The 25,138-nt window shown below is 48.8% G+C and overlaps 1 protein-coding gene across 2 annotated transcripts in view; it reads left to right on the top strand.

Moving 5' to 3' along the window:
• The window catches only part of AMACR (alpha-methylacyl-CoA racemase), a 298,837-nt gene that overhangs the window by 22,382 nt on the left and 251,317 nt on the right, over positions 1-25,138 (top strand). For both annotated transcript variants that reach the window (XM_069220588.1, XM_069220597.1), the window contains exon 2: positions 4,787-5,044. In XM_069220588.1, coding sequence (XP_069076689.1) covers positions 4,798-5,044 — 247 coding nt within the window. In that variant the 5' untranslated portion in view covers positions 4,787-4,797. The remainder of the gene's footprint in view (positions 1-4,786; positions 5,045-25,138) is intronic.

Raw genomic sequence — 25,138 nt, 5'->3', positions numbered from 1 at the left:
TCCCCCTGTAGCCTGAACGTCTGTACTGATACCTTGATCTTGGACACACTTACCCTGGGACAGACTAAGCCCTGTGCCTGTCATGTTTATTGCCTCCACCCTAATAGACTGCACCTCCACCCCAAATCCCCCTTGATCGGCACCTTCACAAAGTTTCTTACCTGGCCTCAAGGTCAGGGCTTGCCCTAAAGCCGTCTGTCCTGATGGCAACTTCGCCTCTGTCTGAATTGACACTGCTGTTGGTTTGCTGGAACACGCCGCTGCTGCCTGTAAGACACCAAAACTCACGATTCGGTTAATATCGCCTCGCCCATGACGCAAATGAACAGGGTCTTTCCACCATTCCTGTTCCAGCGTTGTGGCATCCACATTCTCCCCTTCCTCAACCTCCTCATCGGCATAATTCTAAACCAACTCATACTCACCTTCTGACAGTCCCACTTCCCTACTCGTACCAGGCACCTCACCATCTCCCACACTACCATCTCCACATTGCGCCTCATAAAGTCTTTGGCATGAATCCTGATCCTGCAATGTGACTACCAAGCCCCATCCTTGGGTCCGCTGTGATTGGTCCACCGTTGTCACTGAGCTGGTTGCAAAGACACAAGGTCTGTTTTATGATCGGGGCTGACTGGTTGCCGTAGACCCTTCCGACTTTTTCCGTCTTTTAGACTATGTGCCCTGCCCCTGCACTTTGCTACCCTGCAAACTGCTGGCTAGAGCGCAAACCCGCACTCTCGTGAACACCTTCCTGATGACTATACCGCAAAGGTGAGGCTGCTGTCTGCCACTCCTCCGTTCCGCCGGCGATATGGCCCAACCAAAGTCCCTCGCCTGCTCTTGCACTTACCGGGCCCCGCGGGCAAAGCCCACAACAGCGGGCCCAGGCTCCAAGGCTGCATGAAGCACTCTGACTCCGCAGTCCTCCGTGATTGGATCCAAGCTCGAGTCTAGCACCCTCATGCTTCTTTTTGGTCCCCAGCAGGGCAAATAAATCAGCCCTGCCTGCTTCCTCTAAGGTCAAGAGAGCCTGTAATGCTTTTTTATTTAATTCACCTGCTATGACTACCGCCCGCACTAGAATAACTGAAGAAACATCAATATGTGTTTTTGCCAACCGATATGTGTCACTGATAACAACAAAATGGCGTCAGGTGAACGCATGTACCTGTCCTTGTGCCCCTAGGCTCCCCCCCGGGCTGCACTGACCAGTACCCCTTTCCTATGTCCCTGTACCCCGCCACTCGACCAAAGCTCCTGGGGGCGCAGGGCATGCTGCCCACTTTCCCAATACTCCCATTAGGTGTGTGGGAACCAGTTGCACTCTGTTACATTTGTACAAAACTCTTGGATTGGGCTTAATGAAAAATGAGGCAAGTGGCAAGCTTTTGGTTAGTCTTAGGAATAGGGTTGGTTAGCGATTTAGGGTTAGAACAATGTTAGGTTTTAGGTTTAGTTTTATTATTAGGTCTCAGTTGGTATACTCATCCTTGTACTTGCCAAATTAGATGTATTGGCAGTTTCACTGTAGAGTCTCCAGTGTTGTGGTGCATGGAGGTATTGACATTCTCAGTAGTCTCATACAAACGTGTAGCAATATTTTCTATGTAAAAGTGTTCCAACATTACCTACCACATCTGCGGTCTTTCATAAAGTGACCAGTACCATTATGCGATGTAAAACATGTACTTTACATTACAGTTGGTTAAAAAGTTTGTTTCTTCCTTTCTCTTACATTGAGAAAAAAATGAGAAGCACAATACTTGGTGTCCTTGTGTTGGATCTAAAAAAGAGCATGAGATCAGATATCAAGTAACATCGGCCTTCCAACAATGAGAAGTACATGCATGGTTGCATATGAGTCTATGATGTGATTGTATGGTTAACCTCTGATTTTATGGCATTTCTTGAGAGATTTGTGTAGTACCCCCGATTGACAATGGGTGAACATGTGCTATTTTATGTACTTCTTCATATTGGTGTCAAGTTGATGTTGATGAACCCGATGAGAACAAGATGAAGGTCACCAAAGCATCTAAATGAGCAAGGAGCAATTTACTTGGGTTGACCGCCACCTGACTGTAGATGTGCAGCGTAAACTCTTTTTATTATGCTTTTTATTTTTTCAGAAGTGCTAATACAACCATCGAGCTACTACTGAACAGGAACTCAGGTGCAATGTACATCATGGAGCACTCTAGTGTGCTTTTTGTGTACCAAAAAACATAAATATGCACTTAAAAAATAGAATTGTTTTACTTATTTTAAGTGGTACAAAGTTTTTGGTATTATAGGAGAGGGTGCATCGAGCTCCAACTCACCTTTATCATCCATTCGATTTCTCACTTTTATTATATTGTCTGCACTTCCTCTGTTATATGCACTTCATCCACTTTTGTTCTAGCACTACTTGCCACTCCCCTTTTACAACCTGCTTCGCCCCTTTCTTCTGTGCATCTCATTGTATTTGTTATTTTTGTTTCCCAACTCTTTTCCATTTTACACTTAGTTTCTGTTTGTTATTTAAACAGCTTGAACCAGTACTGTGTTTTTCAAATACAAATTTAAGCTATTGTTACCAATCGGGCACATTTCTGAGTACTTAACAGAATATACAAAACAGTTCTAATTTACAGATTTGGGAGCATTGGTACCATATCAGAAATTCTTCATGTGTCCACCTACCTGCCTCAGAGAGATTGTGGGCGCGTGACCTTATATTATTTTGTATTATTATGATAAGGTGACAAGTAAAAGAGCAGTGACATCTACTACCCTCAGAGGTCGACTCAAATATTTTGACTCCGACAGGAGCAAGAAATCATCCAATCAAAAAATGAGAACCAATAGCCATCAAACACTAACAAAACATGTAATAATGAGACAGTAATTTAAACACACCATGACCTACGTGGCCATGAATCACCACACCAGTTTAGTACAGTTTAAACATTTATTGCCCTTAAATTGACAATGCTAAAGTCACATAGATCATGCGCAAAACCAAATGATAAAAGTACAGAAACAACACAGATTGTCCAAAAAATCTAAAACATCTCAATCTTGCTAATGCATTTATCATTAAACACTCCAAAAGAACAATACAGAATAACAACATTAAGTGAATAATAGAAACAGCATACATTTAGTTTGTGTGGTTGAATTAATCATAATCAATTAATAAACATTTAAAATCAAATAGGTGAGGCATCCCTACCTATTACTCTAATAATTTGAAAAGCATGTGTGGGCTTCATGCAAAAATAAAAACAATACAAAAATGTATTTGGAAAACATCTTAGTATGGCGCCTAACCAAAGACATTCAGTTGGATTTCTAAAAGAAAAAACCTGCAAAGGAAAAATAAATGCACATTGGTTATACCTCTCCTAAATGAAACAGCAACGTGCAGATTATTCCTCAGCAGAGCGCAGGAACTGCAGCTCTTCAGGCAGCACCAGGCAACAGGAACATGAATGGGGCAACAGTTCAGTAATAAGGGAGCCTAATGTATCTGAACTGTTAGACAAGAGCAAATTGCAAAGAGCTGAACTGCATGGAGCTGAAAGAAAAACTAAACTGACTCCGAATGGAACTAAAATGAATCTGAATCTCTTTACCTAAAGTTTGCCAAATTTAAGTCTCAAAAAGTTACTAGCCAAGCCGCTACTGGACAGGACTATGAGGTAGTTTAGTGCACAGCCAATAAACTTTCATCTGGGCTCCAGATGCATCTCTTTTCATTCTTCTTACGCTCCTCTGTGGTCGAAAGCTTCTGTGCGATTCAATGCAATTTTAAAATGCAACATGGAACATGACATTTAGCACTGAAGCCCATTGTTAAAACTTACAATTTTTACCTGGAGGAAGTACAACATGAGCAGTAAAAGCAGGACAGAAATTTCCACTGTGCAAGCCACACAGGATGTTTAATAAACTGCTTGCGAAACATTTCAATGAAATCAGCAACATTTGAACATCGGGCTTCTAGAAAATGCTTAAACGTGGGCCTTTTAACTAATGCTAAACATGAAGAATAAAACATTTCTAGTAATTTCAAACCATTAGTTTTGTATTAGATATTAATAATCATCTTTTGCCAGTACATTTAAATTTATGATTAACCAAAATACATTTTCAAAGACATTTATTATTTTACATTGCATTATGTTATGGTGAACACCATATCAGTCACTTTTTAAAGCTGCATGTTTGTTTTTCTAACACACGTTTTTTCAGTTAGCCCTTTAAATACACGTTATTTCACATTATTTTAGTGATTCATTTGTATTAATAATGTTTACTCTCTAACAAGGTCTTATCCCCTGGATATTGATTGAGCCGTTAGAAATCCCTACTGCATGGTGTACCAAAGGTGGATTTTAACACTACATCAGTTACACTGCAAGATGCAGCCGAGAAGCATCCCAGTGTGATTTTGGGCTTATTAACAAAAATATCACAAAGCACTGCTCTGTACCTTTTGCCTTTTCATGTACCCAAACCCAGAAGGGAATGCTGATGATTATCTCGATATACCCTATCTTTGCAATGCCAGTACATGTCAATCTGATATGGTCACATAAACCTGAAAATGTTTTGTGCTATCGGAATTAATTCTGAAAATATTGTAACCTATTTATTACCCAAACTTAAACTATAATATTTGTGCAGTAATTAATAATAGAGGGAAATGCGTAGAGATCCCTTTAAGCAGCAGCTTTTTTTCTGCTGACATTCCAAGTTGATGCCATAGTGAAATGTTTCAATTTTTATTTTCTAGGTAAGAAGAAAATGGCCTTGAAAGGAGTACGTGTCCTAGAACTAGCTGGCCTAGCCCCCGCTCCTTACTGTGGAATGATTCTTGCTGATTTTGGGGCCCATGTAATCAGAGTTGATAAAACGAAGAGTATGGGGCAACCTGACACCCTGGCCCGTGGCAAAAGATCTATAGCCATAAATTTGAAGAGCCCTGCTGGAGTGACGGTAATGAAGAAATTGTGTGAGAAGTCAGATGTACTCATTGAACCATTTCGACATGGTAAGATACTGCTGTCCACTTTGATGTAAACCAAATTAATCCAGGGATTTATATAAGCAATTCAAATGAACCATTTAAGCCTTATGTATGTTGGTTATGTAATTTGCCTAGGAAAACCTAACTAGGTTGTGCGGTGAATTTACTAGATAAATGTCTTGCCCAGTATCCCCTTAAACCTGGGTGACAACCTAATAAATCATTGTGTCTGTATTGCCCATTCATTGGTGAATAACCAATATTACATGACAATCTATGGTTGTTTACATTGATTTCTGTACCATATGCAACCACTGTTCTGCTTGTGAAGATATTAAACCAAATGGCTCCTTCATGCTCATTTCTGATTTATTCATTATTTTGAGAGTTTAAAATAAATTATACCTCACACAGCCAGTAGTTTTAAGTTATTAATCAAGTACGTCAAATAACATGACAAATAATAGACACACAAATATACATTAAGCTAGGATAAAAGAGCAGATCTTTATATTACGATCAATTATGTACTGACTGTCCAAATGGGTGCTCATATAGTGCAAGGGGATGCTGAACAGCGCTTGTATGATTCAAACATGCAAATAATGAACGGAAGCAAAAGTAAAGCATGTCAAAAAGCAATAGCCTTCTACAGTTCCATGGAGAGTTCTAGAGATGTCGAGGTTTCATCAGGACTGAGTCTACAGGCTGAATTAGGGTAGCTTAGCATTCACTGTCACATTGGTAGGATGGAGACCAGGAAATCAAAGTCAGGCAGAGCTGCACGGGAGCAGGATTACGTGGACATTCATTACCATGAGTGCGCTAGTGCGTTTAGGGAAAATGGCGACACGCACTCTGTCCCTGTACAGTTGGAGCTGTGTGAGTGGGGATGTGGAAACCATGGGACATCTCATTTTCACTTACTAAGCTGAGTGGGATGAGGCTATACTACAACAGTGGCACTTCAGCACTGACTTTATGAGCCTGTAGGTCTTCTCTTCTATTAGTATGTTTCTTGCCCTTGTAGAGCCTCTCCCCACTTGGCTTATTAAGTAACACTTCACCTAAATTCATCATATTAAGAATCATTTGCTAGATTAAACTTAAAATATTCCTCTGAATTCACACATGAATATTCCATTAGCATTTTCATTTTAAGACTAAAGAATCATTTGAAAGAGACACTTTATTTGTCTCAAGTACTCAAAGGACAGAATAATAATCATGGAGTGATTGTATGTTTTATACATTTAGAAAGATGGAATATCACTGAAATGTCAATAACCTTGACAAAGAGGCTATTGGAGCTACGAAATACATGTTTGCAACAAAATTTTTAACGTATAATTGTGTTGTAACTTTGTACATCTCACGTGTCTGTGATATATATATATATATATATATATATATATATATATATATATATATATGGATGCATTAACTATATTCTGACATTGTGAGGATTATCATGTATTTTATTTAATCATGGAGATATATATGTAATCAAAGTCACATATAGACTGTTCTGTACCCGCAATAAAATTAAATATTATAATTAACGGTATTCACACGTGTTTTAGGTGCTCCCTGAATCTATTTTTTGGGAATAATTGGTGCTGGTGCTGTATAATCACGCTATTCTTAAATGCATTCACTCAGATATGTGTGTTAATATGTAACCTTTAATCCAGGCTTATCTTCAGCATTCAGGTCTCGACCTCCCAGGAGTAGACAGCACTATGACATCAATTCTTGGATGGACAGAGTGTGCCTACCATTAAGGGACATTGAGGTACATTTTGACAGACTGGATGTGGGTGCTTTGCTATGTTTTTGCTTGACACCGTTGATCCAAAGGAGCATTTAGAAGATCTGCGAGAGTCCAGGGTGTGTTGGCATCTTAAAGGCTGTTGTCTACCCTCGCTGCAATTTGTACTTTGATCCACACCAACAGCCAACCCAGAGCAAATGGCAGAGGTTCTTTCACCAGGTACTGTCAAATATATTTTGGAGAAGAAAAGAGGTTACAGCTCTTGATGCTAATTAGATGGGAGCCAGGGTTTGCTATGCTTCTAATACGGGGAGACCCATAGGATTATTAGGCTGTCATATAATTTATTGCAGCATGTGTGTGTGCCTTTGAACCATATGGGTGCTTTTAGTAGTCATTATCGAACTTCTGGAGCCTATCAGGGCACCCCTGGAGTCCTCACTCTGACACGCTCACCCACACCTCGTCTGGGACTCTTTGTTTTCAACCTACTGCGCTTTATCAGGTCATCTTTCCACTCACATAAGCAGTCACTCACTCGGTTACCTACTTACTGATGTCCCCAGCAGTTTCAGGGTCCAGTCAGCCCTGCTTGTTATTTTGCTCATGTATTCTATCACAGTGGATAGGCCTTTTTTCTGTACTAAAAGTATTCGGAATATCAGATGACTTATTCCTGACAGTAATTGTATATGGTAACAGCTGGTATGACTCTGTTCTAATGGTATGTGTAGAAAATTGGGTTGTTAGTTATGAGGGATAGCTACCCACCTTATGTAACAAACACAGTGCTTGTCAGGGTGAACCACTAAAGTCACTATATAAATCTCAGCTCAGTCACCTGATGGCTATAGCACAGAGCAGACAAGCTTAACTTGGAGGCAGTGTGTAAAGTATTTATGGGGTACCAAAACAACAATAAAGTAAAAACGCAACACAATAAAAATCCCAAACCAGTTTACAAAAATAGAGAAGATTTTAATAAAGAAAATGACACCAAATCAACGAAAATGCTGTAAGGGAACCATAGATATGAATGTTTAAATAAAAAAGAAAATAGTGCTGAAAGCATTAAGCACCAACTGGATCAATTGGTTGCAGAAGACCATGATCTAGGTGCAATTTGAGGCAGACTTAGATGGAGCGAGGGTTGGATTCAGGAATCAGGTTTGACCCTGTCAGAGATTTTACCATCACAACAGAGCCTGATTTAGATCTTAGCGACAACGGTCATGCCCTTGGTTTTCCGACTGAAATCCCGCCCGCTGTCGTGGCAGTCGGCCTGCCAGATTTAGATGTTGGTAGTCCCATAGGCGATAGCCACCCTGAGTCCCGCCGACTCCGCCAAGCTTTCCCATCTGTGCCAACTGTACCATAGGAAATAGTTGCTGACGGCAGGACTCCAGACACCTCTACCGCCAAGCAAAGTGTGGCATTCGGACCTCCACATCTGAGTTGACGGATTGAGGTGGAAAAGGGGTGAAAACTTCCTTTTTCCCTGATTCCATTTTTTTTCAACCAGACACAATTGGAAGACACCTTCAGTCACTGCTGCCACTGGGCCACAGAGAAAACATAACCCTGTTGTCACAGACTCCACGGTAGGGAACCCGCAACCACGTTGTGTGGGCAGCACACATGAGCTTGGGATTTTTTAAAATTACTGTGACATGCATATGTCGGGGACACAATTGGGTCAGACATGGGTGAGGGCACACTGGTACATCACACATATGGTAAACATACACAGCTGTCATTTTGGTGCCATTATTCATTGCCAAATGAATGCTGGCACTACTATGATGACACAATCACACTTGTCAGCTGTGTCCTTGTGTGCACTTTGCATGTGGCTCTTTACCTGTCATGTTGTGCTTCCAGTTGTGTATGTGAGTCAGTACAGGTATTTGTGTGTGCAATGCGATTAGCTGGTTGAGGTGGAGCAAGCTGGAGTGGGTGATGTGGTTGTGACAGTATGTGTACCACTTGCATATGGCTCTGATGTTGTTGTGTATGTTGCGTTGCTGCATCCAACATTCAGGTGAGTGTTGTTGTGTGGCGGTGGTTGTCGTGATGTGTGTAGTTCTACTTGTGTGTGTAGATAAGTGTGTTGTTGTGGTTGTGTCATGTGTAGGTGCAGTGCCAATAGTGTGTTGAATGTACTTCAGTGTGTGTGTTTCAGCATGTGATCCCGGGGAGGGCACATATCGCCCAGATACAGTGTGTGGGTGTGAGACTTACATCTATTCTATAGTCACTGCCATTGTCCGATGTCGATTGGGTCCAGCGATGACCTCCCTCCGTCAGCAGTCTGCCGGCACCACACTGTCTGTAGGACTGTAATATCTAAATACAGTCTGCAGCTTGACGACTAGGAAAAGCACACGGTCGTGGTGGTTGGCAGCTTAGCCACAATGCTTCTAAATATGGCGGACGGAACACCGTCTTTGGTTCCGCTACCGTGGTGGGTGAGTAAGACCCCCAAGATTTAAATCAGGCCCTTAGTCTCTGAAAATCTTCTGATGGGGCAAGGTTGCAGTCTGTAGATAAAGAATGTTCCACGAAGCCACATACCTTCTCTGCAAGATCCCACTAAATCCTATATGCTGCTGTGGAAAAGCTCGGAGTCGGAGAAACCTGAATCTCTAGCCCTTTATCAGCAACACACTCCTCTTGGGTCGCTTTGATAGGTTTTTCATGGCCCTTCGGAAGTCGTCAGGGATGGTAGGACAAGTCCAGCCTGGCACTGCTCAGAGTTCCAAGACTTCTGGAACAGTACTGGAGGGTCAGTACTCACTCTGCAGAAGCAACAGCAGGGTTCAGGGCAGGGCCTGTTGGCACTGATCTGCTGTGCAGTTGCAGGAAAAGCCTCCTGTAGCCTACTGTGTCCCTGTGGCTTGAACATGAGCCTTGCTGGAATCCACTTCTATGTCCTGGGTCCAGGAGAGAGCAGGTCCAGTTCTTCAGGACTCTTCCCGGGTCTTAGCAGGTTGAGTACTCTTTAGGTCTTTCTCATTTCCAGAAGTGTTCTCACAAGGTAACTGGGGATGCCACATTTATCCCTGCACCAGCTTGTGGATATGGCTGCCACCTGGCTCCTCCCTCACCAATGGGTAAAAGTTCTCTTGAGTTACCCTACCTACTTTTGTATCATTTGCTGTGTCCCAAACTGTAATCAATCCCATGGTGCCCCTCTCTACCTAATTCGAAGATGGTAAAACCCTTCTCCCCTTGTGCAGATCCAGTGTGCCCACCCCAGAGGTATGGGCAGGGGAATGAGTAACCCCTCATCTGTGGTCACTTCAAACCAGTTTTGGGGTCAGTGCCATCTCCACTGGGATTGGAGCCTGCCTGATTAGGGGAGCAAAGAAGCAACCTGCGCAAGTGTCATCTGACATTTACCTGTGACAGGGGAGGCCCCTCCAAGATAATTAACTTCCTGGATACTGCCCAAATGGTCATCCTGCCAGATGAATAGCAAACACTCCCTACACCCAATCCTGGATCCCCCTTCCCTGTGGGGGCAGTTTTCACACCTTATTCAAGGTTGTGTGCTCAGAGGGCTGTAGCTGACGGCTAATGCAAACTACTTTTTCCATTAATATTTATTAAAAATCCAACTTCACAATTTAATTGAGATATTAATAAATATTACAAAGAGTCCAAGAATGAAATCTTGAAGTGTTTCCTAGCCAAAGATAGCATTATTAAATATATAATGTTGCATTCCAGTGTTTTCATATGCAACAGTCAGCTTTGCTCCAGTGAAAATAGCTTTAGGGGCATTTTCACTGTAAGGACCTGTTTTACATTACATTTCTATAAGTCCTACTTTTAAATGCAGAGCCCTTGACTGGGAGGCAGTGAAGGTAGTCCTTAGAGGTGTGTGCCTTAAGACTTCGTATGGTGTCCGGAAACAGGTGAAGCAAGACCTGGGCCGCTGTGAGTCACGTCTGGGCGAACTGGAAAGGGATCTCCCTACCCAGCCGTCCAAAGTTACAGAATGGAGACAAACATGTAAATACCTGTTAGACGACTGGCACAGGCTTAAGAAACACTTATATATAGCACATTGCCAGAGGTTACATGTGAAGGGAGATAAAATAGGAGTGATGCTGGTCCACCTGATTACACAACATGAAGGAAGTGATCTGGTGATGGTGCTTCAGGACAATAAAGGTGTCTTAGTCAATTCCCAGCTATCCATTAACGACACCTTCAGTGCCCACCTTTGTGCGATATATATGGCGTGTGAAGTAGACACAAGTGATCATGGAGTTACCGCTTCGGCTAGAATAGACCTCCCACGCTTGGCTGCACACAACTGGGCATCTGTAGATGAACCCATTGCCCGAGAATTCTATTAAAAATACAGACTTGTTTTAGAGAAACTACTGGAAGTATATCAGGGGGCCCTTCAGAAGGGACATCTACCCAACACCATGTGTGAGGCCCTTATAGTACTAATACCCAAGCCAAGGAAGGACCTGCTAGACACCTCCTCCTGTACACCAATTTTGCTTTTAACGTAGACGTAAAAATCCTCAGCGGTATATTAGCAGCATAGTTGCTACCATATCTTCCAGCATTAATACTTACTGACCAATGTGGCTTTATACCTTCAGAGAAGTACCATGTAGAACCTTAGGTGACTGTCACATATATGCCATGCCACACACCTGGAAGATAGCGACTGTGCCCTAGCATTTTTAGACGTCGAACAGACATCAACTCTATAGACTGGGAATTCCTCTGGCATGTTCCAGTTAAGGTGGCACTCGGCCTACAATACATATCCTGGATTTTACTACTACATAAGGATCCAGGAGCTATAGTACGCATCAAAAGAGTGGTCTCCAGTAGATTCCAACTACATAGGGGCACCCGTCAAGGCTGCCCCTTGTCACCCCTCCTGTTTGCGTTAGCTATGGAACCCTTGTTAGTACGTCATGCTCTGAGGGCCAGGGGCATCACGGTTGGTGCTGGAAATGGCCCTTTCTGCAGCGTTATCCCCAAACTTTTTGCCTTACTTCTCCTCATTTTCGGACCCACTTCTTGTTGGCTTTAGCACTCTGGGCACATTTCCACTGCTAATCAGTGCTAAAGTGCATGTGCTCGCTCCCCTAAAACTTGATATAATTGACTTGCACCTATTTGGCTTATTTCATTTACCTGTAGGTCCCTTGTAAAGTTGTATACCATATACCCAGGGCCTGTAAAATTAAATGCTGCTAGAGGGCCTGCTGCACAGATTGAGCCACCCACAGAAGTAGCCTTTCAAACTTCTCTCAGGCCTGCCACTGCAACACCTACGTGCGTAGTTTACTGTCACACTGACTTGGCAAGTCAAACTACTTGCCAAGGCCTAAACTCCCTTTTTACTACACCTACGTTATGTCTAAGGTAGGCCCTCGATAGCCCTATGGGAAGGGTGGTGTGTGTGTAAAAGGTAGGACATATGTTTTTATGTGTTACGTGTCCTAGTAGTGAATAACAGCCTATTTAATTCTCAATGCTGTGAGTGCTGTTCCTCCTATAGGTTTGCATTGAGAATTCCCTGATATATGTCTAAGTGGTAATTTCTGAATCTGTAGGGAGTATTGTCGGCATGTTTGGTATGTTTGGAATGGTGGTTAGAGATCCTGATTTTACATTACTATTTTAGAAATGCCACTTTTAGAAAGTGGGCATTTCTCTGTACGTATAACTAGTGCTTTGCAGCCTGACTCCAATCTACGCCTGAGATAGAGTGACAGCTCCACTTTGTGCATACTCTGTGGTGACGTACTTGGGATGTGGTGACGTGTACTTGGGGTGAGGTACTTGGGAATTTTTATAGTGGGGGCCAATTTATCACTCAAGAAGACACAACTGAATCCTTTGCGTTAGACACAGGACAATACTTACAATATGAGAAAAATCTGCAATGAACGGGAGATATGGCCCTGCTTTCCAGAGGTGCCATAACTCTTACAATATTGCTATCACTTCCCTCATTGGCAGGAGGGCGTAGATTGATATCACATATATACCGAGCACTGAGGGAAGACTTCCAGAGCATAATGCCAAAGGCCCGCGCTAGGTTGGAGGAAGCCTTGGGGGAAATCCTTGTCCGAACCGGAAGAGGGACAAGGTTCATGCAGGAGCAGTTAGTCAGCTCAAATGCACAGTTTAAATTAATTCAATATTATTACACTCGCCCCTAAAACTCTGCATAATATTTATAGTACCCGGATAGACAGATTTTTACCCTGGAAGCGTCCCTGTCTGTTTGCAGAGGTGCTGGGTGGCCCTTGGGGGCAGATGGGCCTAAAACGAGAAGGCTGATCTACCCCCAAGGGGGGCAGAAATGGCCAAAATACATTTCCCCCAAAGGGGAGCGACCATTGCCCAAGTGGCCACTCCCCAAACAAACAAATATTGCGATGCAAATAATCCCTGGTGTCCAGTGGTTTCTGCCCCCCTTGGGAGCAGATGGGCATAAAATAAAGAGGCCCATCTGCCCCCAAGGGGGGCGGGCAGAAATGTCCAAAATACATATCCCGCAAAGGGTAGCAACCCTTACCAAAGGGTGCGCTCCCCTACAAAACAATTATAACCAAAGAAAAAATCCTTACTGTCTAGTGGGCATTCCTGCTGCACAGCCACGGTGCAATCATGCAGCAGGAATGCTCAAAGAGATATTGGAGGAAAGGAAAACCCTTTCCTTTTTCCCGTTGTATCTTTTGTAAAAAAAAAGAAATGAAAAAAAAAAAAAAAAAGAAACTCCCCAGGAGAAACTTACCTGTTTCGCCAATGGCGTGCTGGAAGCAAATGGCGTCCAACGGGTCGGTGATGAATTCTAATGATCATGGTGCGCGCTGACGTCATTAGATGCTGCTGGGAAGTCAGGGGTGGCAGTGGATGCACTTCAGCTGCCGTCCCTGGTGGAGGGGTGCAGGGAGGTGTCCCAAAGGGGAAGTGCCAGTGCTTCCCCCATGGCTGGGGTGCTAGGATGGCCGGGGGCTGTCCGAACCACACGCCAACTGTGGCGTCGGACGGCCCCCAGCTGCCCATAGCACCCAAAGGGTTAAATACTATCCACCCTGCCTTATGGTCTATTCAGAATACTTCAGGGATATTCATTAATATTTAAAAGGAAGGTTTAGACCTGTCAAAAGGTTTATTTTGACAGGTCAGAATGAAGTTTTAAAGCTCATGTAGTCAGGCTACAGTGGTAGGCCTGAAGCCATATTTTACATGTCAGTGTAGTAGATGGCACAATAGGTACCGCAGTTCACTGATGGCATTTAACTTACAGGCCCTGGATACACTTTGTACCATACCATTCATCGTGTAGAAAGGGGTAGCACAGGCACTTTTCCACTGTTTAGTAGGCTTAAAGTGCACAGAGTTCTACAGCCAGGAATAACAGTTAAGGCAAGACTCTAGGGGGTACACCACGTAAACTATGATCATTTCCTAGGGTATGGGGTAGCTCGAACACTTGAGAGTATAGGAACTATTAAGTACAATAGTAAAACTGTAGGGACATTATAAACACTAAGGGGGTCATTCTGACCCCGGCGGTCTAAGACCGCCGGGGCCAGGGTCGGCGGGAGCACCGCCGACAGGCCGGCGGTGCCCCGCAGGGCATTCTGACCGCGGCGGTTCGGCCGCGGTCAGAAGAGGCAAACCGGCGGTCTCCCGCCGGTTTACCGCTGCCCTTAGAATCCCCCATGGCGGCGCAGCTTGCTGCGCCGCCATGGGGGATTCTGACACCCCCTACCGCCATCCTGTTCCTGGCGGTTCGCCCGCCAGGAACAGGATGGCGGTAGGGGGTGCCGCGGGGCCCCTGGGGGCCCCTGCTGTGCCCATGCCAATGGCATGGGCACAGCAGGGGCCCCCGTAAGAGGGCCCGCAAAGTATTTCAGTGTCTGCTAAGCAGACACTGAAATACGCGACGGGTGCAACTGCACCCGTCGCACCCCTGCAACTCTGCCGGCTCAATTCTGAGCCGGCGTCCTCGTTGCAGGGGCATTTCCTCTGGGCCGGCGGGCGCTCTTTTGGAGAGCGCCCGCCGGCCCAGAGGAAATGTTTAAATGGCCGCCGCGGTCTTTTGACCGCGGTGCGGTCATTCAACGGCGGTACCTTGGCGGACGGCCTCCGCCGTCCGCCAGGGTCATAATCAGGCCCTAAGTTCCATATTTTAGGTTGTAAGTATTGTCTTTGATGTCAGGACATGTGTGGTGTAATCATTGATGTCATTAATGATGCCATCTGAAGTATCCTGTGCGAGAGCCTGTAAAATCAGTAGGTGTTAGTATGGGTAATATTCAGACATATCCCATTTAACACTGCAAGTAGTTGGCATGCACACAGCAAGGCAAAAGTGCAATTTTGTATAGAAAACCATTACAAAAGTTCATTAGACAAAGCAAACGAAACAGAATCCATGGATTAATTATATTTGCACCTGGGGTGTGGTAGCGCAAAATCCTACGAACAGTGAGCGATAGAGAAAGCAGTGAAAAAGATAAGCGGATTGAAAAAAATACTTTCATGATTTATATGGTGGGCAGACATTGTGGCTTTCACGATGGGGTGTAATACCTTGCTCAGGACACTCTGAGTAACCGTGCTTAATGCAAATAGTTTATATAAATACGTAGCCCGTTGTCAGATAATAAAACAATAAGGGGGTCATTCTGACCCTGGCGGTAAAAGGCAGTTACCGCCGGTCAGAAGACCGCCATAACACCGCCGCGGGCGCGGTAAACCGCCACGGTCATTCTGACCCACAACTGCCAAACCTGCCAAAAACCCGACATCCACTGAAGCCCGCCTCATCAGCGGTCAGCGATAAACTGGAGATGACCAAACCTCCACCATCACGCCAACACAAACGCGCCCATGCCATTAGGACCCACGAATCCACGCAGTGGTCTTTCAACCGCGGTATCCCATTGGCGGTACACACCGCTGCGCTCAAAATACACACACATCTACAAAACACAGCCACATTGGACAATTCGAAATACACACACCTGATACACATACACACACCACACCCACACACCCATCACCATATAAAACACACACCCACATCACCCACAAACCCCCACAAATCGAAATTCAGAGACAAGGCGCAATACACAGAGAGAGAGCACAGGGAACGCAAACCACAACACACACAGGAACCCAACATCATCACCCACACCACATCTACGCACAAAACACCACACACCACCACACTCATCACCACAAACACCACCCCACACCTCATCCACACCACCCCATGGCACCCCAAAGACACCCCAGGTTCACGGACCAAGAACTCAGGGTCATGGTGGAGGAAATAATCAGGGTAGAGCCCCAGCTCTTCGGCACACAGGTTCAGCACTCCACAATAGCCAGGAAGGCGGAGCTATGGCAAAGGATCGTCGACAGGGTCAACGCTGTGGGACAGCATCCCAGAAATCGGGAAGACATCCGAAAGCGCTGGAACGACCTACGGGGGAAGGTGCGGTCGATGGTGTCAAGACACAACATCGCTGTGCAGAAGATTGGCGGCGGACCCCCACCCACTCCACCCGAATTCACAGCATGGGAGCAAGAGGTCTTGAACATCCTGCATCCTGAGGGCCTCGCTGGAGTAGGCGGAGGAATGGACTCTGGTAAGTCTAATCTCAACTACTTCACCCCCCCCCCCAACCACCAGCATGCCAACCCACACCCCCCACCCTCACCCCTAACCCCCCAGCACACATACTCCCTGTTAATGTCTCACCAGCACAACCCACCCAACCCAACCCAAACCCCTGAATGCCAACACAAGCCATGGACACCCATCACCTAAGCATGACCACTGCACATACCCATCCCCCCCCACAAACCACCCTCACAACCCCTCCCACATGGGACTGCCAGCACTGGGGACAAGGGCACCCACAAATCGCACGCCACGGCACACACAAAATCAATAACCATATTCTTTTACCCCTGCAGGGCCCGAACGCCAACACACCGGCCAGGAGGGTCCAGATTTGTCCATCCCACCCCCAGAACAGGCCCCCAGTGATGACAGCAGCTCTGTCGACCTAGAACCTGATGACCAGCCCGGACCATCGGGGAACTCTGGACAGTCGGTTACCCTCAGTCAGCCCCAGGCCACAGCAGACCTACCCCCCTCAGGAAACACCAGCACAGCACCCACCCAGCGGGCCCATGCTTCTGTCTCCAAGACGGGTCAAGCAGCGGTGTGTCTACCAGTACAGGGCACCCAGGGTAACCCACAACCCCAACAACAACAGGGACCTGGGGGCACTGGTAGTGGGCACACCATCCAGGGGACAGAGGCCCAGGAACAAAGAGGAACTGGGAGGGCTGCTGTGCGACAGAGGGAGGACAGGCCTAGGGAACCCACTGTCCAAGAGGCCCTCACCACCATCATGGGAGCGTACCACCACTCCCAAGAGACGATGGTGACGGTCCTGGCCAGGTTCCAGGAGATCCAGGCCATGCAGGAGGGCCAGTACATGGGGTTCCGGAAAGAACTGCGCAGCATCAGTTCCGCAATGGGTACAATCGTGGTGGCACTCAACCAGATTGTCACCACATTGCGTGACCATGTGGCCCCCCAAAGGGCCCCTGCCACTAGCATGGAGGAAGAACAGCCCACCACCTCCGCCGGCGCTAGTGGTCAGGAGGCCCCGACACAACAGCAACGGCCCTCCCGGACCCCGCCCCCTGCAGAACAAGAACCACCCGCAAGAAAGGCCTGAGATCGAGGAAGAAGAGAGAGTAGGATGTCAAGACCCCCGCCATGCACGGAAACCCCCGGATGTCATCCCACTGTCCCACTTGTTTACCCTGTCCAACCTTGAACTGCCCCTGCTCCACCTTCCACAGGCATATGGACAATGGACCTGTAGGAACGACAGTCTGGACACTGCCATGGACATGCCTCCACCATCACCCTGTTTGAACTATACACCTATTTTAAAACTTCAATAAACACAATTATTGCACATTAACCAACTGGATTCTGCTATCTATTTATTTAAACCAAATGTATTTGATATAACCAACAAAACATTTCTAGTTACATTGTGATGACAACATACCAGTGTCACACAGCGGTAGTCCATGGGGAAAAAAACCAGAGGGCACTCCGTGGGGATCAGATCACTGAAATAGGAAGTGATATACACAACTAAGTTACCATACATTGGGGTGAAAGGTCAGACAGTAGAGAGCCACTACAGTTACAGATATAATACAATGCAGGAGTAGATTATTACCTGTGTGTCACTGGAAATACTGCAGTATCACTCTGTCCCTGTTGTCTGTGTCGTCCTCTTCGTCTTCCTCCTCTTCACTCTCCGCAGGCTCCACAGCGGCCACAACACCACCATCTGGACCATCCTCCTGCAGGAAAGGCACCTGGCGTCGCAAAGCCAGGTTGTGAAGCATGCAGCAGGCCACGATGATATGACACACCTTCCTTGGTGAGTACATTAGGGATCCACCAGTCATATGCAGGCACCTAAACCAGGCCTTCAGGAGGCCGAAGGTCCGCTCAATCACCCTCCTAGTCCGCCCATGGGCCTCATTGTACCGTTCCTCTGCCCTGGTCCTGGGATTCCTCACTGGGGTCAATAGCCAAGGCAGGTTTGGGTAACCAGAGTCACCAATTAACCACACACAGTGTCTCTGTAGCAGTTCCATCACATAAGGGATGCTGCTATTTCGCATGATGTACGCGTCATGCACTGACCCTGGGAACTTGGCATTTAAATGGGAGATGTACTGGTCAGCCAAACAGACCACCTGGACATTCATCGAATGATAATTTTTACGGTTCCTGTACACCTGCTCATCGTCTTTTGGGGGAACCAAAGCCACATGGGTACCATCAATGGCACCAATGATATTGGGAATGTGTCCAAGGGCATAGAAATCACCCTTCACTGTAGGCAAGTCACCCACCTCAGGGAAAATGATGTAGCTCCGCATGTATTTCATCAGGGCAGACAACACTCTGGACAACACCTTTGAAAACATAGGCTGAGACATCCCAGATGAAATGGCCACGGTAGTTTGAAATGATCCACTTGCCAAAAAATGCAGTACTGACAGCACCTGCACTAGAGGCGGAATCCCTGTGGGTTGGCGGATGGGTGACATCAGGTCTGGCTCCAGCTGGGCACACAGTTCCTGTATAGTGGCCCGGTTGAGTCTGTAGGTGAGTATGACGTGTCTTTCTTCCATTGTCGACAGGTCCACCAGCGGTCTGTACACGGGAAGATTCCTCCGTCTCCTCGCAAGTCCCAGCGGACGATGCCTAGGAAGGACAACATGGAACACAGAGTCAATCAACCCACAGGTAAGTGCCCACAGCATGCCCAGTACACGAATCTCTCGGGATTGAATGGCTAGTATGATTGTCGGTGCAAGGCCTAGCCATGTGTGACGCAGTAGGAATGAAGCCATGTGGGCCCTTGAAATGGCGGCTGCCTGACCTGTGAAGTGTGACAATGTGAAGTGAGGTCATTGCGCAAGCGTGGCACACCGTGGCGGTAGGCGGTCGCAGTCCGCGGCGCAAAGCCGCATTGGACAACATTGAACCCTATGGGTTTCAGGAGCCAATGGCGGTGAGCGCCGGCGGTCGCGGTACGCACCGCCGCGGCACGCACCGCCGCGGCCGTAACCGCCATTTTCTCTCGGCTTGATCACACGAGACCTGAGCATCCACAGGAGAGGACCTATACTGCAAGTGCTGCTGTGACCTCGGTCTGGAAGTGACAATGGCTGCTGCGACTGGGGAAAGGGCCCCCGCCTTCAGTTCCGAGGAGTTGGAGAAGCTCGTGGACGGGGTCCTCCCCCAGTATGCGCTACTCTACGGGCCTCCAGACCAACAGGTGAGTACACGGGGGGCAATGCATAGTGCCCAATGCCTGGGCTGAGTGGGGAGGATGTACGATGGAGGGGAGGGCAGCGAATGACTAATGCATGGCACGACAGCTGAGAGCATGTGCCACATGGCAAGGTTGGGGAGGGGGGGCCACTCACATCGAGCATGCAGAAAAGTGATGATGTTTCTCTTCCCCCCCTGTACATATCACATAGGTCAGCGCCCATCAGAAGATTGACATTTGGCATGCCATCGCCAAGGACGCCCGGGCCCTGGGGGTCACACCAGAAGGGGCACCCACTGCCGCAAGAGGTGGGAGGACATCCGCCACGGGAACAGGAAGACCGCGGAGGCTCTGCTGGGGATGGCCTCCCAACCTAGGAGGGGTGCCAGTCGTACCTTGACCCCCCTGATGTCCCGGATCCTGGCAATGGCCTACCCCGAATTAGATGGGCGCTTGAGGACATCACAGCAGACACAAGGGGGTGAGTACCAGCACATTCAGCTATTTTGCGCGCAGTGGAGGTGCCTGGGTGGGGGAGGAGGGCTGTGGGTATCCCTAGGCCAAGGCGATTTCTGTAGGATAGGCCCGTCCGTGAAGTATGGTCCTGTGCCCCCACCCCCCACCTCTGTAGGGTGCCTAGTAACGCGATTCATGGACCAGTGTATACTGTGTGGGCAGTTGTCGCCCATAGGCTTGTAGGGCATGTCCCAGTGAATGAGTAGTGTACCCCAAGTGTGCAGCGTAGTGCAGGGGGCTTCTGTGTCTGTCCTCTCCGCCAACGGTGTCCCCAATGCATGCACTCAACTTGTCTTTATGTTTTCCACCCCCCCGCTCCCCCATTTTCTTTGTTTTACTGTGAATGTGTGCATTAGCATCATCAGGCGGAGGAGAAGTGGCATCGGCGCAAGAGGGAGCTGCATCTCACATGGCCCCGGAGGGCCATGCAACGGACTCCGACATGACCAGTGAGACGGAGGGCGAGGGGGGCTCCACCACGGGGACCCGTGGAGACGGCAGCGACACCGACACGTCCTCGGAAGGGAGCTCCCTTGCGGTGGCGGCAACATCCGTGCCCACCGATCCTACAGGTACAGCCGCCACCCAGCGCACCAGCTCCGCCCTCCCAGCAGCCCCTCGGCCTTCGGCCCGTGCCCGCAAGGCCAGGAAGCCGGCCATCTCCTTTGCCCCAGACACCTCAGGCCCTGTCCCAGTCACCCCTGCTGCCCTCAGTGAGGAGGTCATTGACCTCCTGAGGACCATCATTGTTGGGCAGTCTACCCTTTTGAATGCCGTCCAGGGTGTGGAGAGGGAGGTGCATCAAAGCAATGCATACCTGGAGGGCCTTCATTCGGGTCAGGCTGCCCATCAACGATCGTTCAACGCTCTGGCCTCAGCACTGACGGCAGTGATTGTCCCTGTCTCCAGCCTCCCTCTTCTGACTCCCTCCACCCAGTCCCACTCCCCTGTTCCTCTGCCTATCCCATCCACACCTACAGACCAGCCTGCACACACCTCAACACCCAAGGGCAGCTCATCCAGACATAAGCACCACAGGACACACAAGCACTCACCCAAGCAACATCCAGATGCAGACATGCCAACAGCCACTACCTCCTCTGTGTCCCCCACCTCCTCGTCTCCCTCCTCCCTCCCTGTGACGTCTCCACACACACCTGCAAGCACACCACCATCAGCCATTGCACCCATCACCAGCACACCCTCCACACCAGTCCGCACACGTGCAGTCACCACCCCCACTGCCATGTACACGTCCCCTGTGTCCTCTCCCAGTGTGTCTGTCACCCCCGCTTCCTAACCACACAAATGCAGGCAGGCACCCAAACAACAGCCATCCACCTCACGTCAGCCTCCTGCCCAAGCACCTGCACCCAAAGACAGCACAATTGACTCTCCTACAACCACATCCTCTTCCTCCACTCCCATACCCACTCCAGCCACCCTTCCCATGGCTCCAAAGAAAATTTTCCTCTCTAAAGTGGACCTCTTTTCCTCACCTGACCCACCCCCTCCATCCCGTAAGAGTTCCACAAACACCTCAGCCACCACCAGCCCAGCAACTCCAAAGAACGTCGTGCCTGGTTTTTGGAGTCCGCCCTTTCCTTGGGCTGGGACATCGTCCAGCAGCAAAGGCACAGCCAGCCCCCCCTCTGGGAAGAGGACCAAAAAACTGAAGGGCAGGCGCGACAGGCCTGATACGCCTGCCCCCAAGGAGGGTAGCCTTGCACCGTCACCTGCCACATCGGGTAAGGGAGCCAAGGGCCACGGACAGTCTGCCAAGGAGGGCAAGGGCAGCAAGGAGCAAAAGGCAGGGAGCAGCCGACCTGGCCATGAGGGCCCCACCAGCCCCATTCCGGGGGTATCGAAGGAGAGCCAGGGCCCCAGGACTCCATCACAGGAGGGCCCCGCAACGGAAAGGTCCGATGCAGACTGAGCGGCAAGTATTGGCCAGGTGTGGTTCACTGGAAACACAAGACAGGCACCGCTGAACAGGGCCCCGCCGTGAGAAGCACCGCTGAACAGGGCCCCGCCGTGAGGAGCACCGCTGAACAGGGCCCCGCCGTGACCAGAACCGCTGAACAGGGCCCCGCCGTGAGAAGCACCGCTGAACAGGGCCCCGCCGTGACCAGAACCGCTGAACAGGGTCCCGCCGTGACCAGAACCGCTGAACAGGGCCCCGCCGTGAGAAGCACCGCTGAACAGGGCCCCGCCGTGAGGAGCACCGCTGAACAGGGCCCCGCCGTGACCAGAACCGCTGAACAGGGCCCCGCCGTGACCAGAACCGCTGAACAGCGCCCCGCCGTGAGAAGCACCGCTGAACAGCGCCCCGCCGTGAGAAGCACCGCTGAACAGGGCCCCGCCGTGAGGAGCACCGCTGAACAGGGCCCCGCCGTGAGAAGCACCGCTGAACAGGGCCCCGCCGTGACCAGAACCGCTGAACAGGGCCCCGCCGTGACCAGAACCGCTGAACAGGGCCCCGCCGTGAGAAGCACCGCTGAACAGGGCCCCGCCGTGAGAAGCACCGCTGAACAGGACCCCGCCGTGAGAAGCACCGCTGAACAGGACCCCGCCGTGAGGAGCACCGCTGAACAGGACCCCGCCGTGAGGAGCACCGCTGAACAGGGCCCTTCCTGTCAAGCACCGCTCCGCTGGGCCCTTCCTGTCAAGCACCGCTCCGCTGGGCCCTTCCTGTCAAGCACTGCTCCGCTGAGCACCGCCGTCTCTGAACTGCTCCGCTGGGCCCTTCCTGTCAAGCACCGCTCCGCTGGGCCCTTCCTGTCAAGCACCGCTCCGCTGGGCACCGCCGTCTCTGAACTGCTCCGCTGGGCCCTTCCTGTCAAGCACCGCTCCGCTGGGCCCTTTCTGTCAAGCACCGCTCCACTGGGCACCGCCGTCTCTGAACTGCTCCGCTGGGCCCTTCCTGTCAAGCACCGCTCCGCTGGGCCCTTCCTGTCAAGCACCGCTGGCCCATTGGCAGTCCCGGTTCTGTGTCGGGCAGGCCTTCACGACGCACTCTGCCCACCATGCCTCCTCCATGACCAGTGGTCTCTGTAATCCACCTGATGGACTGTGGCTTTGCACTCCCCAGGATGCCACAGTGGGCAATCCACCCACTGTAGAGACTTGTGAGACTGTGGCTTTGCACTCCCCAGGATGGCACAGTGGGCAATCCACCCACTGTAGAGACTTGTGAGACTGTGGCTTTGCACTCCCCAGGATGGCACAGTGGGCAATCCACCCACTGTAGAGACTTGTGAGACTGTGGCTTTGCACTCCCCAGGATGGCACAGTGGGCATGGAGGCCCTTCGTGGATCTGGCGTTGTGGACTCATGTGGCTGAGGTGCCCCCCCTTCCCTTCCCCCTGAGGTGCCTGTCTTTTTATTTTAGTGATGCCCCAGCAGTGTTCTCTCCAATGGACTCGATCTCGTGTGTGGGCTTTGCCCATGTGTTGCTGCACATTGGCCCACGGACATTTGGACTTTGAATGACTGGGCCGGACTTTTGCTACTGGTATGGATAGGGTTCTAGATGTGTATTCATTCTTCATATATTGCTAAGGTCGCTATACTTTATTGTTGCAATAATATGGTTCTACTTTTACATTCATTGCCTTTTGTCTTTATTTTTTGGGGGGGGTGGGGGTGTCACTCTGACTTTTTTATCTGCATAGGTGTGTAGGTATTTCGGTGGGGGTGAGGGTGGGGGTGGGTGTGTGGCGTATGTGTGTTCCCGTAACCTTTCCCCCTCCCCTGTGTCGTAGGTGCAGTACTCACCGTTGTCGTCTGCGGCGAGGTTCGTGATCCTGGAAGAAGAGCAGGAAGGCAATGGCTGGGAGGATGTGGAGTTCGGGTTCCATGCTGTTCCGATTCCGCGTGGAGTGTGTCGAGGTAAGCGTTTTCCATTGGAGATGTCTGTTTCCGCCGTGTTTTTATCGGCGGGGCTCCCGCCCCGGAAAAGGTGGCGGATTGGTGGGTCGTGATAGGGTGGGCGGTACATTGTCTGCCGCCTGCCTGTTGGCGGTGCCCGCCGCGCTGTTTGTTTGTACCGCCGTGGCGGTCGGAGTGTTAAAGCGGTGGCCTGTGTTGGCGGTTCCCGCCAGGGTCAGAATTCATATTTTTAGGCCGCCAGCCTGTTGGCGGGTTGGCCGCCGCTTTAACACTGACCGCCAGGGTCAGAATGACCCCCTAAATGTCCAAAAAGAGAATGGTAGGTCTAAGGTGAGTCACCTCACTCCAACAGAGAATTATTTGCCTGTCTTTATTATTGAATAGCAACCAAAAACCAGCATCCGAGTAAATCGGAATCGTATCGTCAGAAGAACGTGAGGGGAGGTGTGGGAGTCACACGGCTCATTTTCGAAAAGCATGTTTGTGTGATCTATATCTGTATGGAATTTAATAATAAATTGTACTGCATTATGCAGAGAAGTACACCTCACATTTGATATAATCTGTTATTAAATTGCTGTTTGTAGCTTGTACTAAGATTAGCAGATATTGTTTACTGCTATTTTGAAGACAAAATATTGCACAGAAGATTTTTTTCCTTCAGGGGATTCCCCTGTGTGTTCATTATCATAATTTGGAGCATGATATGTGCAAATGGTTAAACCTCTGTTTGAATCCAGGTGGACTTTATTTATCTGGTCAGTGCCCCATATGTCATAAATTTACTTACGGGTATTTGTGTGTTCTGCTTTCATTAGGAGATTGGTGATTTTCTTGCACTGCACCCACTCCCTGCTCGATGTGGACTCCACTACTCGCAACCTAGGTTGCATCCTCAGACGTAGCTCAGGATATTTTGGTTTGTGTGAGGCATCTTTAGTAGCAATATATGGCCATGCTCAGAGTTTCCTGGTTCTAGGATTCATTACCTCTGATACTAACTCTTCCCTACTCCGGAGGCCTCCCATGTACTTCAAC

The sequence above is a fragment of the Pleurodeles waltl genome, chromosome 1_1 (genome assembly GCF_031143425.1).
Source record: "Pleurodeles waltl isolate 20211129_DDA chromosome 1_1, aPleWal1.hap1.20221129, whole genome shotgun sequence".
NCBI classification, from domain to species: domain Eukaryota; kingdom Metazoa; phylum Chordata; class Amphibia; order Caudata; family Salamandridae; genus Pleurodeles; species Pleurodeles waltl.
Note: the sequence above shows the minus strand (reverse complement) of the source record. Positions and strands in the feature narration are given on the sequence as shown.